Genomic DNA, 20,004 nt, shown 5'->3' with positions numbered 1-20,004 from the left:
AACTTTTTAGGATGCGTTTAATGTTGCTTTTACTGAATTCACCTATTGGTAATGTTTTGTCATTAAAATGTCATAGGAGTCTAACTCAAGTGTCTTAGGAAATTAGAGCATGAATTGTTAGGTGCCTTCAGCAGTTTTAGTGCTATTGGAAGGTCCCATTGGTTTAATGCCTGTTTCCCATGAAACAGTGTAGGCAAGTGGTCATGACATCATTCTGCTTTTCACTCACATTAGTCTTTTAGCAACATTACTAAGGATTAATTAATATAAGGCACCACAGAGCTTAATTTCCAAAGATTTCCATTTTAAAAGTATTGGTACAATATTTATTTATAAACACCTTTTCTAATAACTTGGTGGTGGTAGATATTTTTTTCTCATTTCTACTTTAGCAAACCAGAACTATTTCCAACAGCCACATCTTATCAAAGAATCTGACTTTTTGAAGTTCTTGGAAAAGTATGGTGGGCACTCATTCTTAACACTTTCACAAGCACAGCGAGCCTTCTCTGCCTTTTACCGGGTGAGTTGAAATACAGTGGCAATTAGTTTTAAAATGCACCTTTGCTACAAGCTATTTTTAGTGAAGTTGCATGAGAACAAATTGAAAGAGTCTTCATGCATCAGTTTTCTACTCTGTTGTCCTTCTGTTCTTTTCCTTCCTTGCACAAAGAGTTTCTGATTAGTCATAATGTATTTTAAACTTTAGACAACCCTTAAGACAAAGCTGGCTCTATATAAAGGAGATGTATAAATCTGTCTTTCTGCCCTGACTCACATTTGGCCTTAGTTTTCCAGAGTTACTTTGTCTGTAATTTCTTCAAATTATCTTTTCAGGCTGGTGATCCAATCTTAACCTACTTTGATTCATTGTCTGTACTGAGCACTCTTAGACAGCCAGTCAGGATGGGAGCCAGCGGACTTTGTGTTGATGGAAATCCTGCTGGTTAGTAAAGAAAGAAGCATTTTTAGGGTGTTTTGCTTCTCTTTTCTCATAGTTATTGTCATCTCCTAACTCAGGTTTTCTGGACAGTAAAAGCACAAGCTGTATTCGGATTTTTGCCAACTTGAGCAAGAGCTGCATCACTGACCCTGCCCTGGATGCGGCCTCTTACTACCGTGACTTCACAGTGCTAAAGGTGAATGCCTTTTTTTTTTTTTGTCCCTTTTGTTCAACATCACATTTGCTTGTTTTGATGTTTTATATTTTTAATAATTTAAAGAGAACTGTCTCACATTTTAGACAGCGTTTATCAAAATTAAAGTTTTTTTTTTTATCTGTTCTATTTTATCATTCAAACAGTAGGTGCTGTTAGGGAAAGCAAAAGTGTTTGTCTGATTCAGTGTATTCTCTGTAAAATCATATAGAATGTCTGTGATCATATTAGTATGCAGTGATAGAATTTAACTCATGTTTTCAGGCCTTGCTTTGCCACTGAAGCAAAAACCTTACTTTTTCTTTAATGGAAACTGAAGAAAATACTTGATTCCGGGAGGGGGAGCTCCACAAATGGACAGAAGATGCTGATATTTCAAAATCATAGAGCAGGCCATTAGCAGGACCAAGAATAAAAGATGTATTTTCTAGTTTTAAAAATGCTTTCTCTGAAGTATATTTGTGAGTTCTAGATGACCAATTGATTTCAGGTTCCATACATTTGGAATAACAAAGTAATTTTTGTCACCATAGTATACAGACTCTGCTTAGCCTTCTGACTGTGAGCGCACACAAACCCAGAAAAACTTTATTATTATTATTGTTTGTTTTCTCCAGGTTCCAGTTAATGGCACCATTGTGCAGTCCATGCAGGTTGGTTACTTTTGCCACTGAAAATAATTTCTGCATCTGAAGTAAAGTGTATCTGGAATCTTAGGCATTCATAGTAATGTCCATGGGTTGGGAACTTCGGAGAATGGGAATGATCATTGTCTGGAAAAAAAGCTTTTAGAAGAATGTATGACATTGGTTTTAGGAAGAAAAAAAAAAACTAGGAATATAAGGTATTTCAGAAAGAATAGGCACAGACAATGTTGGAGTCAGATGGGCAGGTTGTTTTTGAGAAAAAAAAATGGGTGTCTATAGCAGGGTGATATCTCCTCAGATAATGGGAAAAAATGGGAATGTGAAATCTGATTTGGACAGAAAAATCATTGAAAAAGAGTTAGAAAGTGACCTTCCTTCTAAACAATTGCTGATTGTTAGTGTGCTTTATTTTCTCTAGGTAAAGATCACTCCAGTCACACCCCCTGGAGCTCCCTACATGAAAGGCAACATGTGTTACAATGTTGTTTCAGAGGTATCTGAGCCTTCTTTCCCTAGGGCAGCTCAGGTCTAGTTTAAGGCCACTGTACTATTACCTGACTCTATCTCTGATTCCCTTTTGTATTGGACTTTCAGGTGGTCTATGAGATAGAATTCAACAGCACCCATGGGATTCAGAATGTGTCTGTGCAGTTTAATGTCACCAGCATCTCTGGGAACTCTGGATCTTCTCTGCAGCAGCATTTCACTTTGCACTTCTGGGTCAGTGTCCCCATAGTCTTTGGGCTTTTACCAAATATGTGTGGTGTGTTCTCAGATCGTATATGATAAGATTAGGGCAGTGTCACAGAAGTGTTGTGCTACCAGAACCCTGGGAAAGAGGGCTGGCAATTGAAGGAAGGAATTTTAGTCTCAAGTAAACCGTGTAAATAGAAAGATTCAGACTTACTGCAAGCTTGTACTGTGAAATTTGGAACTGGCTATTCTGTTCAGCCTTTTTTGTTTTTTTTTTTTTGTTTGTTTGTTTTCTGTTTTCTTTTTTTGAGGGATGGAGTGGAGGGGGGAAAGAGGAAGCAGTGGGGAGGGTGAGATAGATCAGCGTCACTGGGGCATGTTTTTCTGAAGGACAGGGAGAAGTTAAGTGCTGTGCTCAAGATGTTCAGTGTTTGAGAACAAATTTACTATAGTTATTCCAGATATTTATTTAACTTTGCCCTTATAGTGGAAATAAGAATTACTTTATAAGGGGAGGAACTCTAGAAAGTACTAATGTATGTTGCAGTTCATATAAACTTTCTCTTGTCGATGCGGTATTATGTGGGATAAGGGTAACCTCAGGGGTTGATAACAGAGCTGTGGATGAAGTTATCCCCAGAGGTTCTCTTCATAAAACAATTCAGAGTTGGAATGCACTGCTCCGAATCAGGGTCAAAGCAGGATTTGTTCTGTAGATCATTGTCCTGGCTATGGAACAGCCCAGACTGACATGTTCATTGCCTTTGAGAGAAATGCTGAGCAGTATGAATTTCATGCCTCAAGAATTGTCTGGGTAGCGTTCACATTTCAGGACAATGACATTTAGTTTGCTAGCTCCTGGACTGGAGGTAAACTTGCTGAGTAAGGAAAATTTGGAAACAAATAATGGAGGTTTTGGTAGTGCGTAATATTTAGTTGCTCCAAAAATCAGTTATGTTTATGTTGTCTGAAAATGTGAATTTGTTCTTATAGAATGGATGGATCTGACTGATGATAATGTTTGCATTTTCCCCTGTAATAAACTCTCCTGCCTTGGTTCTCCCTTTTGCCTATTTATAGACAAGGACTCTTTCTCAAACCTTGCCTCGAAGTGGAAACCCTGGCTACATTGTTGGAGCACCATTGTTGATTACAAATGATGGTGCCAGGCAGCATGTATCCTTTTTGCTTTCAGGTTTTATTTGTCACTGAATTTATTGACTTTCTGGACTTTTGAGAGTATTCTTCAGTATTACACTGCAGCATTTGTCAGGCCTTTTGGTCAGCATTGAATCATAGTCCTCTGATAAGGTTAAGGAGAATCACGTGGAGTAGGAGGAATGTTAAGTACAAATTTTGGTGTCCGTTTATGCTTTTGTTTGGTTTCTTGACATGTAGTCTGTCAGATGACCATTTTACAAAGCCAAGGTGATGGAAGTTGCTCACAGTTCCTCAGGCAGAAAGTACGGTTTGGAAGAAATACAAAGACAGGATGCAAGCTCAGGTAAGAACACTCTGCAGTCACCGTCCTTGACACATTTGGAGGGAGTGGACTTGCTTGTCACTGTCTTCTGTAGCATTGATCATTATTTGCTAGCCTGACAAATTCATCTTTTCTCTTCTTGTTTTAGAAAGGATTGCAATTTTGTCCATTCAGTACTGATATTTCTACAATTATTCTGTTGACTCATTACAAGAGCAAAGAACACCATGAAATAGTCATTACTGAGGAGGGGAGTTTTTTGTCTTGAGAATAGTCCCTCTCTCCTGCAAATCACTCTGTCAAAGCTGTTATTTCCTCATTTCCAGACTATCCCAAGTACTGGAAGAAGGTGACTGTAGTTACATCCAGCAAAAGTTGTATAAGGCACTCCAGGGGATGAATAGAGTGGAAGACCTTGCTATAACTGGCAATGCTCGTTCAATTCGGGCAGAGGAATGGACCACCATTCTGATTCGGAACTGTAGTGTACAGGTAATACAAAAGCAAATAAACCAAATGAGAATTTTTTCTTCCTTGCCTACTCTCTCAAAAGTGATACAAGATAGGAAGAGGAAAAACAAACAGCTTCTTTATCTGGGCACACTTTCTTTGTGTAATGATCTCCAGTGACTTTCAGTAGTACCCAGAAACTTTTTGTTGTTCACGTTATTAGAATGTTCATCTTGATTAAATAAAAAAGGAACTGACATTCAATATTTGAGTGATGTTCTAGGAATTTAAAAGAGCGGGAAAGAGTTTAATCACAGAATTCAGTGTTGTACTACGAATTTTTGACAGTGTTATAGAAATAATGCTGCCTTTCTCCGTGTTATTTTGATGCTTATGTTGTTATTATGTTACTATTTTAATCTGTTTAACCATTGGCTTATCTGAATGAATCATTCTTGTGTTTTTCTGTGTATTGTGGTTATTTATATATTACCTAACTGAAGTTAAGAGCTTCCAATTGAAGTATTTGTGTGAGGCTTTTTATTTTTTTAAATAATATTTCATTTATCAGGAGAAGGCCTAACAAAACACAAAATCTAAAAGAGAGGTCTAATACAAGTTCTGTTCGGAAAGATGATGATGATAGATGGATGTACCTCTAAAGATAGACAAAGGCCTGACCAGAGTTATGGAGTTGGTGCTGAAGTGACTGGTTGAGATTCTGTGACCTGTGATACTGAAAATATTATGTTTTGTGACCTTAGTGTCCCTTTTTCACCTTAAAAGATTACTTTGAAATATTTAGGATGCGTTTTCTTTTCAGGCTGTGAATTGCACTTTGTGTTGCATGGTTCCTGTGACCCTGGAGATCCAGATTTTGTGGTCTAAGGAAGGCCTTTTGTCCAACCCACAAGCTCAAATACAGAGTGCACGATACTTCTATCAGTGTCAACCGCTAAAGGTATGAAGTTAAAACTCTCATACACTGAGGCTGCTACATGGGATTCACAAACTATTTAAGAAGCAAAGGATCTGGTGGTCTTGTTACCATTGAGTTGAGGTATACTGAGTTTTGCCAATGGTTTAGTTGCAATGGCACAGGTTTGCATTTAATGACTCCGTAGAGGAAGGTGATTTTATGATCTTACTAATACTGTCCTCAGTCAGTCATACAACTGGAAAAGATACCTCCTTTCCAACCCCAGAACTTTCTGCCATTTAAGGACTGAAACTTTAAAACACCTAGTTATGCTCCATATAAAGACATAGTTACAAAGGCTATGGTAACAAATGAACCTTTTTCTTCTTGCCCCTTAGAGTCTTGATACGGCATTTGACTTGATTTATATTTCATAGATCCATAGCCTGCTGCTAATCTGTGCAAGGGGGTATTACTATTCCTCTAGTGGTTCTAAAATCACCAGTGGATAGTTGAGGAAGACCCTAATGATGATGGCAGTGATTATGAGCCAGAAAAGAGGTTTCTAAGAGAAGATTACGGGATAACACCAGGAAGATAGAACTAAGATGACTGTGAAGGATAACACTGACAATCCTTTTCAAGTGTCAGTGGATCCTATTTTTGGCATGAGGCTGAGATGACAGTATCTGTTGGGCTGCACTGGGATTTCAGGCTTGCCTCTGTGGAAGGGTTTTAGCGGAGAGCTGCTGACACCTTGCAGTGATCTCAGGGCAGTGAGATAGGACATTGCTGATCTGGTGCTGCTTTTGGAACTTTGGACTCACTCTGAACAAGATTTTATATTCCTTGGTTGAATGTCTCATTATACGTCTTCTTCCTCCCCCCTTGAAGCAAGCTCTGGCAGTGTGGGTTAGTTGAGTTGGACAGTGAGGTGGATTAAGAACTGGTTGGATGGCAGAGCCCAGAGGATGGTGATCAGTGGTGCAGAGTCTAGTTGGAGGCCTGTAGCTAGTGGTGTCCCCCAAGGGTCAGTCCTCGGTCCAGTCCTGTTCAATTTATTCATCAAGGACCTGGATGAAGGGATGGAGTGCTCCCTCAGCAAGTTTGTTGATGACAGGAAACTGGGAGGAGTAGCTGATATCCCAGAGGGCCGCGCTGCCATCCAGAGGACCCGGACAGACTGGACAGCTGGGCGGTGAAAAACCTCATGCAATTCAACAAGGCCAAGTGAAAGGTCCTGCACCTGGGGAGGAATAACCCCAGACACCAGTGCAGGTTGGAGACCGACCTTCTGGAGAGCAGCTCTGCAGAGAAAGGCCTGGGCGTTGTGGTGGATGACAAGTTGACCATGAGGCAGCAGTGTGCCCTCGTGGCCAAGGAGGTAAATGGGATCCTGGGGTACATTAAGAAGAGCCTCTCCAGCAGGTTGAGGGAAGTGATCCTGCCCCTCTACTCAGCCCTTGTGTCCAGTTCTGGGCTCCACAGGACAAGAGGGAGGTGGAGCTGCTGGAGAGAGTCCAGCGCAGGGCTACGAGGATGATCAGGGGCCTGGAACATCTGCCCTATGAGGAGAGGCTGAGGGAGCTGGGCCTGTTCAGCCTGGAGAAGAGAAGGCTGAGAGGGGCTCTAATCAGTGTCTATAAGTACCTCAAGGGAGGGAGTGCAGAGGACGGTGATGGTCTCTTTTCAGTGGTGGCCACTGATAGGACTAGAGGAAATGGCCGGAAACTGAAACACCAAAAATTCCATAGGAACTTAAGGAAAAATTTCTTGTCAGGGTGACAGAGCACTGGAACAGGCCCAGATAGGTTGTGGAGTCTCCTTTTCTGGACATCTTCAAAACTCGCTTGGATGCAGTCCTGTGCCACGTGCTCTAGGTGACCCTGCATGTGCGGGGGGGTTAGACTAGATTCTAAAGGTCCCTTCCGACCTTAAGGATTCTATGATTATATGTAGTAGTAATAGTAGTAATACGTTCCCCTTGTAAATGATGTGTTTTCCCCAAAGCAAACTTTCCTCTGGGATAGCTTCTAAATCTGAAGTTTTATATGGCTCATATAAGACAGCTTGTGTTTGAGGAGAGAGCACAGAGTGTGTATCATCAGTAAGGATTAGTCAGTCAGGAGCCATGAGACCCAGATTTCATCTGCTTGAGCAACTGATGCTAATTATTTTAGGGCTGGAAAGAATGCTGCAAAGCAAATGATACAAAAGCAATTTTCTGGCAGCCAGAAAAAGAAAACACCTTTAAATCAGTACTGACTTCTTTAGTAGCAGTCCACAAATTACAGTTGTCAGTAAAGATACTTTGGCAACAGCAGCAAAGTGTAGGGTTTTTTTTTTTTAAAAAAAAAAAAAAAAAACAACACCTGATCACATTTGTATTTGGACTTCTTGAAAATAAAAGCCAACCCTCCAACCCTAAATGATGTAGAGCTACATGGGAAGATGCTGGAAGTTGCTTCTGACTGCCTCGTCTGCCATGGAAGAGTGATTTTGGTTTAGGGTTTTTTTTTTTTTTTTTTCTCCACAGTTTCTTGGATTTTAAATTTGAATTTGAAGGTCAAGATACAAAGCTTGGTTTTCCTGTGGCTTCTTGCTGACAGTTCTGTTTATGTATTTACTCATCGATTAGAGAACTTACTTCCATCAGGAATCTCAGTGTTTTTCTTCTGAGACTCATGAATTCTGTCTTTGAGATTTTTCAAATGCTTCCTGCACCATTTGCTGCAAGGCAATCTTCCTTATCACTGTCACATTTTCAGGAAAGTGAATGAGGTGGTGATTTAGATTGCTTAAGCCAATGGAGATGCAAAAGAAGGCATCCTGCAAGTAGATTCCCTCTCAGGAGGTTAGCAATGCATAGCAGAGAAGGAGCAGGAGTGAGCTGCTTCAGCGGATCAGATTCATTAGATGAGCCCAAGCTAGCCATGAATCTTCTCAGAATTCAAGAAATTCAAGAAACTCCACAAAATTCCTTACAGCATTCTGTTAAAACACAGAACCACTGAGGTCTCAAAATAATTCCAGTTCCCAGTTCCATTTTTACCAACGAATCTACCAATGTTCATTTCCTTTCTGAAATACCCTAAACTGTGAGAAGGAGGTTTATAAATGCACTGGGTCCCTGCTTTATTTTATTGATCAAACCATTGTGGCAATCTGAAAGATACAATACAGAGTACCTGCCCTGTGCACCAGTCTTGCCTGCTAACTATCAATTTGGGGAAATAGGCATTCCAGTAAAAGTTGTAGCTGGAATGGTTCATGATTAATTCCCACATCTTGACTGCTAGTCATCCCCAGTGGATCTCTCTGGCAGATGTTTCAAGGGGAGAGATGTTTACCAATCCTATAATAAAGGGTTCTCACCATTTACATTTTATCTGGCAATACAGAGTCCACAGCTCTGACAGGCTTCAAATTATGGCGGAAAGAGGAATCCAGGTGTATACCTAAAGCCATCCGTATCCTGATCTTCCTGCCTTGAATATTGTGAAGACCCAGTCTTCGCTCACTACAGGTCAAACGGCAGTCCTTAATCTCTCATGTTGCCTTTTTGTAAAAGGTGTTACAGTTTTTTGTATTAAAAATAGTGAAGAGCAGTGCCATAAGGTACTTCTCCTGACTAAACTGTTTCTCTGTACCATTCATGATTTATGAAAACCGCATGCAGAAGAGGATATGAGTGGCTGCTGATAGAGTACACCAGCTATTTTGGGTGGCCATTAGAGAGCTAAACCAGAAGTGTCTTTTGTGTTAGGGATGCTAAACTCTGTGCTTTCCTTTTTATTACAGTTCCTAAGCATGAGCATGGTGCCTTTGACAACTGTTGTTACCTTCACTGACATGACAAAATGGCCAGAACCTCCACGTGGTCAGCCCAAGGCATACTGGAAACTCCCATTTGACTTCTTTTTTCCATTCAAGGTAGCACTGACTGAGGAAAGAAGTTACAGAGATGATCTGGCTGGCTATTTTTTGGTGATTCTAATACTGTCTAGAATTTTCTGCTTCTGAAGAAACTCAGAGAGATGGGGCCTGTACTTAAAGTTCTGTAAGTGTAGTAATATGTTCAGAATATGACCCAGATTATGGACTTTTCTCCTTGTTCTTATACTGTGCCTATGGTATCTATGTGCCTTCTGTTCTTGGATTAAGCAACATGACTAACTTTTGTTATGTGGCCTCTCACGCCCCTAATTCTCCTTCTGTACAATCTGCAAACCTCATTGCAGTGAAACTCGAGGGCTGGGGTATGTCGGGAAATGCTTTATGTATGAAGACCAGAGGAAGGAGGAGGTGCAAATTATCATTCCATGATTCAAGAAAGTAACTGTGCTTTCTATACCAAGGAATATTGGTTGAAGAAAAAAGTTCAAACCAAGGATTTTAGAGCTGTGCTTATTCAGCTTTGCATCAGAGAAGCACCTCATTTTTCTATACAGAATCAACTGAATATTTAAAACAGGTAAAAAATGATCTAGTGAAGTCTCCCAGGAGCTTGAATTGTTATTTTGTGAGTAGACGTGTTTGCCAGTCACCTCTGAGCTGTCCTTGTTACATGGCAACCATGCATTTGTCAGTTTTGACTCTTCTATATTTCTTTTCAAATACAGATATTCAATTGAATATGCCTTGTTTTAATCACTGTATTAGCAACAGTATTAGGTGAAGCTAAGTAATTTGCAAGTGTTCCATCCATTGAAATATAACTGAATTTCACAATTGCTTGTCAAGGAAATTTCCTTTCTAATATTTTTTTTTTGTGGAAACTGAGGTGAATATAGTGTTTCCTAGGATTCTGCAAGCCAAGAAACACTCTGCCATGACTATGGGTTGGAACTGAACTGATAGTCACCGAAATGTAGGTGTACATCACCAGTGTAGTGGGTACATCACTGAGCCTTGTGAACTGTCTTAAAGAGAAAAATCAATTATTTTGGAAGGAGCTTGTAGGTGTATTATGAGGCTAAAATTTACTATGGTACCTTACTCGCTTGTGGTTCAGTATCTGGGACCACAAGGTAATATTACTCTTTTTAAAGTTGAATGAGATCACTCTGTCTAGTCTGAATCCCATAGGCTCAGGAATTTTCTCAATCATTCCTGCAAGCAATGTATGAACTACAGTATGCTTTTTTGGAAAATAATTTATTATTGATTTTAAATTCTTTAAATGGGGAAAATCTGCTCAACTAATGTCAAGTGCTCTAACAGAAGTGGTAGCAAGATAGAAAAAAGGAGAAATCCGGCATACCTTTGACAAAATGTTCCTTTGTAATTATGCGGTGCTTAGAACAACTTTGTGGCCTTTCATCATGAGAATTTAACCACCACCATGTAAAAATAAACTGAGAAATTTGTAATTAATCAGGCTATCAAAGGAACCTGGATAAAACAGAAACACTGGCAGCATAAAGCATACACATCAGGGAGTAACTTTATATATTTCATTTTGGAAAGTTAATTCTGATTCCTTTTGTGGTTTAACTCAGACAGAATTATGTGCAAGCAAGTCTGCTGCTGGTTCTGGGGCAGCACATCAAAGCCAGTCTGGACACATCCAGACACATCCGGACACAGCACATCCTGGTGTCAGGTGTGGATCATAGAATCATAGAATGCTTAAGGTTGGAAGGGACCTCTAGAGGTTATCTAGTCCAACCCCCCTGCACACGCAGGGTCACCTAGAGCACGTGGCACAGGACTGCATCCAAGCAGGTTTTGAAGATCTCCAGAGAAGGAGACTCCACAACCTCTCTGGGCAGCCTGTTCCAGTGCTCTGGCACCCTCACTGTTAAAAAAATTTTCCTTAAGTTCATGCGGAACTTTTGATGCTTCAGTTTGTGGCCATTACCTCCAATCCTGTCAGTGGTCACCACTGAAAAGAGGCCAGCCCCATCCTCCTCACTGCCTCCCTTGAGGTACTTCTAGACACTGATTAGAGCCCCTCTCAGCCTTCTTTTCTCCAGGCTGAACAGGCCCAGCTCAAAAAATGAAAAAAAATGCTTTAAAAACAGTCAACCGTCATCCCAACAGCCCTGTGTACATACACACAAACTGTATCTGTGCTGAGTACAGTCAGAAGACGGCAGCAATTCTCCAAATCTCTAAGGGCAGGGTAGGCAAGTCTTCCCACCTGCCTGGTGAGGTCTATCAGTGTGATTGGCCTTCCTAGCAAGAGGCAAGTTGTTGGTCTGACCACAGCAACCTTCAGCACAACATGTGTCCCACCAAGCAATGGCCCTATCGCAGCCTGCGCCCACCACTGCTGTAGCTGCGTTAAAACTTCACAAGCCTCCATCTCCTTTTATAAACCTCTTCACTTAATAAAGATTTTTCAGCGTGACATTTTCAACTCAAGTGTCTCAGCAGCTGTTACGGCCTTGCCACACTGATTGCAGAATAACTCCTAATTTTGAGGCACAAGGCACAGCACCAAGGTTTGTTGAATAAGACAAATGTACAAGAAAATGGTCACTGGAGAATGAGTCTCAAAGTCCAAATCAGAGTAGATTTACTGCTTCACGGTTGTTTGCAAGATGATATAAGTCAGTCAACAAGTCAGAATGATACGAAGATATGGCCGAGGTCTTCTGCCCAGTGTCACATAAGGCTCAGAAGGTCATAGCTCTTCTTCAAGCTTATCTCTGTATCTAACAAAATGAACCAGGCAAAATGTAGTTGACCCAGTATTTCTGCTAAAATTACCCAAAATCAGTTGAATCTCTTTGCTTGTCTCTTTGCTGTAAGAAATGAAAACAGAGGGTGAGATTGGGACAGATGCTAAAGGAGCTTGTTTGGATCACAAGAATAATTTGAGACACAGCCCACTAAAAGACAATTAAAAAAAAAAAAAGGAAGTTTTGCCGCCCTCACTGGGAAAATGCATACAGTTTGTGAAATCTCATGAGATTGGAACAATTGTGATTGACATGCTCTATTCAGCCAAACTTTCACCATTTTGCAGTTACAAAAATTAACAGAACACACTGTCCTATGTAAATTCTGCTGCACACCCAGCTTTTAATTGGATTTTTCTGTGGGGCTCTCCCGCTCTTGTCATGCTGGAAATGAATACAGTGAGCATTTTTGTGTTCTGAAAGCATCCTTGGAGTACCACTTTTTGCTTTCATCACAGATATGTATCTTTGCTTCCGGTGAAAAGACATCCTGAGAACGCAAATTAATATTCTAAGATCACTCTCCCCTTCTGCTATGTAAGCAAACACATTAAACCTCAAGGCAAAGCTAAAGTACACATCTTTATGATTTCTAAAAGTTGCTGTATTGTGCTTTTGTTTTCTTCAGGGTCAGAAAAAATGAGCCACTGCTTTATTTGTCTGCACCATCTTAATCACTGCTTAACTCCAGAGGTTTAAAGGAGTGGTCTCTTGCATGCTTACTATGCTCCCTACACTTGTCTGCTTCATCTTGCTCCACTTCTTCAGCAAGCTACTGTATTTTCATAAACCTTAAAAACAGGCACTGTGAGAAGGCGTTGCACAGGAACATGCCGGTCACTGCTGCAACCTCGCCCACGAGACGGACGTCGCCTCTTGTCAGGAGGCCTCACACCAACTACTTTATTAGAAAACTTATTTCGCTCTCCTCCGGCCGCGCTGTGGTAGCGCTGCTCGCACCAGTTCCGGGCAGCCGCAGCGCGGCCCGAGGGGCAGAGCTCCGTCACGCCGGAGCCCCCGAGCCCTGCGGCGGGGCCGACCCGGAGCAGCCGTTCCGAAAGCCAAGAGCGGCAACACGCAGCACGGGCGCCCGGCAGGGCGCTCGCAGGTGCCCCGAGGCCGCGACTCTGACGAAACCGCGAGGAGGGGGAGGCGCCGGGGAGCAGCGGCCACCGGCCGGCGCGCGCTGAGGCAGGGCCGCCGGGAGCCCGGCGCAGCGGCCCGACTGCGGCGCAGACGCCGAAAAACAGCGCGATCAGCACCAGACCGCGCCAGCCGCGGAGCAGGCGGAGCCGCTGGCGGGCGTGGGCGGCGGCTCCCGGCAGCTCCATCCTGCTGCCGCTGCCCCTCGGGGAACGGCGGCCGCATGGCGGCGCGCGAGGCCCGTCAAGGGGGTCGAGAGCCCCGCTCGCGCGCGCACCTCGCTGCGGACGAGCCAATGGGGTGCAGGGATCCCGCCCGCGCGCGCACCTCGCTGCGGACGAGCCAATGGGGTGCAGGGATCCCGCCCGCGCGCGCACCTCGCTGCGGACGAGCCAATGGGGTGCAGGGATCCCGCCCGCGCGCGCACCTCGTTCTGCGGGGGGGCAATAGGCAGCGGCGCCGCTGGTTTCTGCCGTTGCGCGCGGAAGGCGGCGCGCGGGCTCGGTGAGTGAGGCGCTTCCCGGACCGCTGGGCCTTGCTGCGGGGAGCCTCGCTCGGGCGTGAGGGGCGGCCGGGCCTGGGGGTAGAGAAGCTACTGCTGGCCGTGGCACGAGGGAAGCGGCCGCGGTGTGAGGCGACCGCTGGCAGCTGGTGCGGGGTCCCTGGGCAGAAGCGCCGCCGCTGCCCCGCTCTGGAAGCCAAGTGTAGCGGTGCTTTCAGTCTGTTCCTCCGTCCCCCTCTGCGAGCTGGGGTGGGGGGCGTTTGTGGTGCTGCAGAGCGCTGATGAAGCTCCCACCGTTGCGGGGTGCCCCGCAGGCCCTGCCTGAGGTGCCGCTCCAGGCGCGAGTATTCCCTAGCCCGGCTTCCCTGGTGACTACAGAGTGCTGCTGCTCCGAGTAGTCACTGGCAGAGAGAAGTTGCTGCTTGCGCCTCTGCAGACACTAGGCTAATCAATAAGAGCTGCGCTGGCCTCGTTCTGCAGGGGCTTTGGGAAAGCCGAGTATGTTGCTCCTCTCAAGAGCTCCCCCTCTCATCTACTCACAAGCCTTCCCCATGCCTGAGGAGGGGAAGGAGAAAAAAAAAAAAAAAAAAAAAAAAGGTTACTTCCTGGCACTTGTGTGACACATTGGAATGCTTATCTGGGTTTTGGCTGGACCCCTGCTGATAAACCTCTGCTAGTCACACAGTGTTTCCTCACAGGTGCTGTAACGGGATGAAATTAGATTTTTCTGTAAGAAGAAACCTGATAGTTCTCTGAAAGAAGTAATAAAACTGTAGATAAAGGTGTCTTGTTGGGCACAACTTGCACAGATTTCTAAGAACTTTTGATAAGGGCCTCTGTAAAGCAACTTTTTTTTTTAAACTTTATGTATTGTTATGGTATTGTGCTTCCCATAAGATATTCTTTGCCCAAGTTCTTGCAAGAAATGCATTCAGTAGCACAGTGAGCATCTCACAGGTTTAACTTTATTCATTTTTCAGTTGTTATGGTTTGTTGCAATATGAGGGCCATAAAAGCATTAGTATTTTCCTGTTTTTCTACAACATCCAGGAAAGAAAATATTCGTGAATCACTGTGGATTCACAGTAGCTATTTGGATACTCCAAAAAGTCAGCTCCAGGTTTAGAACTACCAGGCAAGAAAAAGAAGTTCAAAAACCCAAAAACATAACGTGCCACTCTGTAAATTCAAGTTTCATCAACATTTTAGTACTTTGCGTGTAGTTCTGGCTTCTTTCCCCTTACTAATTTACTGTATACCTCTTATATGGGGGAGGTACAAGGAGAGCAATTGAAATGATCATAGTTATGAAGTAGCCGTCATATGAGGAGAAAGTAAGGGTAGGTGCATCCTGAACTGCTTTATTAGTGACAGTGAAGTTTTACATGTTGCTGTGCTTCTCTCTTGCTGACATGAGTTCTCATGAGATTAGTCAGATGAATTACCAGATCCTTTAGTAGAACAATGTAGTGAAACAGCTGAGCATTAGGAGGGAGATGGGAGCTTCAGTCTGGATGAGGAAGGATGACAACACTAGCAATTCTGGTGCCAGACATGTCTGTGGGCACTTGTGGGAAGGAGGAATGAGAGAGGGTCTGTTACAGTATAAAATTGGGAGGGGAGTGGAGAAGGTGAATAGCCCCAGCCCATGCACAAGGCTGGAGAACTAGAGACTATTGAAGAAATGTTAACTGTTTCTTTGTCCTGCCTGTGTATTTTATCTAGGCAACTGCTGATTACTGTTTTCCTTCCCCTCCTATCAGGATGCAATACCAGCTTATTTTTTGTAAAAGCCAAATGCTTTCTTGATTCTCTCCAACCATAAGAGAAGAGGGGGATGCATCATTGTGAGGGACAGAGAAATTAAAAAAAAAAAAAAAAAAAAAAAAAAAGGAGGTTGGTAAAGGCAAATAGATCAAAAATAGGATAATGGAGAGAGTGCTGAACTTAGTACTCACTTAGCCTGTCCAAGGCCGAGCTGATGATAAATGCTGCCTTGAGTCATGTCCTGCCTTTGAGAAGTGACAGGACGAGGACCTGGAAATAGATTCTAGTCAGTGAATTTCGCCCAACCTCCTCCCACAGAAAATTGTGATTTACTGGCTTAGTAATGGCCAGAAGGCACTTGTTGAAGAGGTTACACAGTGAGACCTTGGAAGTGGAGTGTCACAGTGTCTAGGCCTGAAGGTAGACTATAGCAAGTCTGCCTGCCAGTTCAGAGTGTTAAAATAGCCTGGTGGTTTCTGTGCTCTTTCTAGGAAATTATATTTTGTCTAAGATTGCTCAGGGTATTCTCTGCCCTGAACTGCCTGAAACCATACTTTTTCATTTCTGATTTTCTGTTACACTTGCTGTGCACTGTAGTAGTGCACTGCTAAGCAAGTAGAAAATCTAGGATTCCTTGCAGGTAACAAGCTTTCATAAGAGCTATTAGTTTCAGGGGGAAAATGAAAGCATTTTGATTTTTAGCTTCTCTTCAATGTTTCTTACTGATACTTCTACCTCAGCATCAGAAGAAATCAATCTCTCACCAGCATGGGTTGAGGGGAACCTGCTAGTTTTTGTTTGGAAACACAGTTGAAAGGACTTGCAGATATTAAAAATTATCCAGGTAAGTCTAAAATAGGAGGATTTCCCATTTTTCCTACCTTTTTGAAAATCAAAACAAAGGCTTATCAGAAAATCAGCTATTGTGCTCATTCACCTCTCTACTCACTGTTTTGCCTTCCTGGAGTTCTGGAGCTGGATTTTTTTTTTTTGTCTTTTCCCCCTTTCCCTGCCCTTCCCCCTCCCCTCCCTTTTCCTCCTCTCTCCTCATTCATACCCAGCAGGGTTCTTTATTTTTGCTGATAATTAAATTGGAGAGGTAGAACAGGGTAGTAAGCAGGACCCATGTGTGCTACAAGAATAAAAACAATCGCTGTACCTGATCATGTGGTGGTCTGCAGGGAGTCTTTTAACAAAGGAGTATCTTTGTATTTATTTGGGGCTTTTGAGGGTTGTTTTGTTTTCTGTCAGGAGGACGTCATGAAATCCAGTGTAGCATTTCCTAATATTCAATACTTGTGAGTTAGGTTCTCTATAAATTCTTATTTTTGAGCTTTTTCAATCATTTTTCCCCACCCCTACCCTTATCATCACTCAATTACTGTTCACTCTCCATTATTTTTTTTTCTGCAGTCTTGAGACCTTGTGAGATTATTATGGTTTTTGATCCTAAAAGGTAAAACTTTAAAGATTCCTTTTTTGAAAAGGACCAAATATAGACCTTTAAAACCACGAGAATCAGTAAAGCTGGAATTTGTTTGAATTACAGTAAGCAAATGGGAATGTAACAGCATGGAATAGATAGGAAACTCTCTTTCCTCAGTTAAACAGGGAACTGTAGTATCTTTGAAGATGAGAAATTGCAGTATTTGTGGCTTTTACTAGTGGAGCTATAAGGCTGTTTTGTCTCCTAATTTAGAATTGAATGTGAATGGGAAATTGATGAAGAGCAAAGCCAGTGAGGAGGTCTAGGGTACAGTGGAGAATAGGAGAAGTAAAGAACTTGAGGAGGTAAAGCTGGTCTCAAAAGTTGGGCTGTTGGGCTTCATTTCCTATTCACATTGGATTTCAGACATTGGAAAATAGGGAGAATCAAGGTCAAGGAAAACTGGATGTGGGAGGTGGGTCAGCTGTCTCGACTAGCCTGGAACTAGACAGAAAACAGCTGTTAATGCTGTAACTGTAAAACCATGGATTTTGTGCTGCAACGTGGAGTAGAGTTACATCATCTGCTGGGGCAGCAGGGTGGAAGGTGTGCGTGCCGGAGGGAGGGACGACGTGGAGTCGGGGTGGCGGAGGTTACATCAGCCAGTGGGCTGGTGTTCAGCCTGCCCTGTGGGAGCTGATGTGGCTTGTGCAGGAGAACATCTGGATTGGCTGCTGTGGATCAGCTGCTGCCTGAGCTGGTCCTGTGCCACCTCCTGCGTCCCTGCAGTTGCAGCTTCTATCAGCACACTTTTGTCACGGCTATAACAGGAGGAATCAGGTATAGAGATTCTGGCACGTCTAAATGTTAAGGCCAGGAGTGACACCTGTAGGTGATAACTGCAACAAGTAATTTCTGTGAGATTTGTATTGCTAAGTTAAACTTCCTGTGCACGAGTGGGCTTTGCTGCCTGCTATGGGGTGAATCGCTTCTTTCCTCAGCGCCTGCCCTGCAGGATGGGGGGAGGCAGCTGGAGCTCCTAGTCCTGTCTCCAGTGCTGTTCTTGTACAGCCCTGCGTATGTTGCTTAACCTGTTTATGTGCTGAGCATAACAAAATGGAACAGTCCTGAGCTTCTACAGATGTTATTTTTGGTTTGAGATATGAAGATAGGATTAGAACAGTCCTTCTAGGAAATCAATGGCACATATTTCCATAGCTGCATGTGTCTTGCATTGCAGATTGCTGTGATCCAGCATCTTACTGGAATAGATTCTTGGTAGAAAAGTAATTGTATGATATGTTGTTTCGAATTGCCTGTTCTCTCTATGTATAAACTTCCGTAAAACTTGTGCAAAGTTATTTATGTTGTGAATACAATGTGTTTGAATTTTTTCTTTATGATAACCAGCTCTAATGTAGAGTTTCCTTTGGAAAGGTTTCTTACTTCTGAGTTCTACTTACAGTTGTAGGTTTTTTTTTTTTCCCTTATAAAAGATGTAATTAGTAAAATAAAAGCATTTAAATACCTTCTGTTCCCCAGAGGCAGTTGCATGAAATGCCTGGTATGTGGAAGAGAGAGCGCCAGGAAGGTTTGCTGTAGTCTGCACAAGCAGGGAGTACTTTGGTACAATTTGCTAGCTCTTTTAAGCTTGTCTTGTCATAGGAAGAAAGCTTTGGTTGCTTGCTAAGCTCTGTCGCCTGCTCAAAGTCCTGGCATTGGTCGTGACAGCAGCTTCAGGTAGAACGTTAGCCTACAGTGTCCCTCCTGTTCTAGGCTGTTAAAATGCTCTGCTGTGTAACTTTACAGCCTGAACAGGAGAGATGTTGTCTGTTGGTCGCTACCTTGTTGCATGCCAGGGTATGCGTATTGGTAAGGGTTGTAGCGAGGCACAGGAACAAAGCAGCGATGCAGGGTAATGGAGCAGTGTTGAGCATTCATGTGTGCGAATGCCAGCACTGCTAGGTGCTGTCGTTGCCAGTGTATTTGTAACGGCAGTCTTTCGATACGGTCACCATGGGCTCAGTTTGTCTTCTCTCTCTTTTCAGTATCTTCTCCATGCCACAGATTGTACAATGTTGCCTCTGTGACCTCTCTAATGTTGCAGAGGGGTGGATTGAAAGCATATGATAAAAGATTTTGTGAAAAGGGAAAGTGAGGTGGCAAGAGAATCTTCATAGTTTAAGCATTGCCCAGGAACACCGGTTTTTGCTCATCTCTGCTATTTCCTTTGTCATACTGCATGCATCACCTCAGCTAAACCTGTTACAGGAAATGGCTGATTGTATATCCCTCATATGGGGGTACTTTATCAAGTGGATTTAGAGTTACAAGAATCCTGAGTGCTTACAAGGGAAATGGTAATGACAAATAAATTGGAACTTAATATCTTGCTGTTTTATAGTGTTCAGGGAAAATTAACTTACTAATGCTTGTGAAACAGCTACAATGGTGATGAGTTCTGTCTTTTAAGATAGATTTAACATAAGAACAGTTTCAGTGGGTTGTGCAAAAGGATCAGTGTAATATAGTCAACTTCTTGCAGTTGTTCAAAGTGCATGCCTGTGCAAAAGGATAAGGCAGAGTAAGTGTTTAAAATGCTTTCCAGTGATATTGTCCCAGCCTGAAGCCACTTTTTGTTTAGGGACTTCCTGAGCCAAGTGAGGTTTCTGAGGTCTTAAAAACCTTTTTTGACATCTGCAAAACTGAGTTTGAGAGAGCAATACATGTGGGTGATTGGGAGAAGAGAGTTTTGCATGCTTTAAATGAGCCAGTGTGTGTTTTATATGCAGTAGAACTGAGATTTATGAGAAGGGCAATAGTAGATGTTCTGTTGTAGAATGTCTGGAGAAGTCTGGATGTTAAAACTTCTCACTATATATTGTTTTCCTCCAGGCTTCTCTATGGAGAAAGTTTGGAGACAGCTTTGGCTTCTCTTCATTGCAGCTGCACTCATTCATAGTCCTTCTTTTCCTTTTTTGGGGAGGGTAGTAGCATGTTTTGTTCTTGTATGGAGGAGGGTGTGTGGATGGAGAGAAATTACAGGTGTAAGTTCACTGATATTTAACCAGTTTCCTCCCTCTCTCCCTCCCTCTCTCCCTCCTTTTTCCCCTTTTAACTTGCAGATA

The 20,004-nt window shown here is 42.8% G+C and overlaps 1 protein-coding gene across 1 annotated transcript; it reads left to right on the top strand.

Annotated features, from left to right (window-relative positions):
- The first annotated feature begins 378 nt into the window (after nt 1-378).
- Nucleotides 379-9,563, top strand: TCTN3 (tectonic family member 3). The gene is made up of 11 exons (XM_088520023.1): nt 379-523; nt 838-946; nt 1,021-1,139; nt 1,775-1,810; nt 2,223-2,297; nt 2,399-2,524; nt 3,578-3,673; nt 3,904-4,001; nt 4,307-4,472; nt 5,254-5,391; nt 9,151-9,563. Exons 2-11 carry the CDS (start codon nt 907-909, stop codon nt 9,370-9,372), a joined length of 1,116 nt encoding a protein of 371 aa, XP_088376149.1. The 5' UTR covers nt 379-523; nt 838-906; the 3' UTR covers nt 9,373-9,563.
- Nucleotides 9,564-20,004: the final 10,441 nt, after the last annotated feature.

The sequence above is a fragment of the Tinamus guttatus genome, unplaced genomic scaffold, assembly GCF_059628265.1.
Source record: "Tinamus guttatus ecotype Peru unplaced genomic scaffold, ASM5962826v1 Tinamus_guttatus_pri_ptg000079l, whole genome shotgun sequence".
In the NCBI taxonomy this organism is placed as follows: domain Eukaryota; kingdom Metazoa; phylum Chordata; class Aves; order Tinamiformes; family Tinamidae; genus Tinamus; species Tinamus guttatus.
Note: the sequence above shows the minus strand (reverse complement) of the source record. Positions and strands in the feature narration are given on the sequence as shown.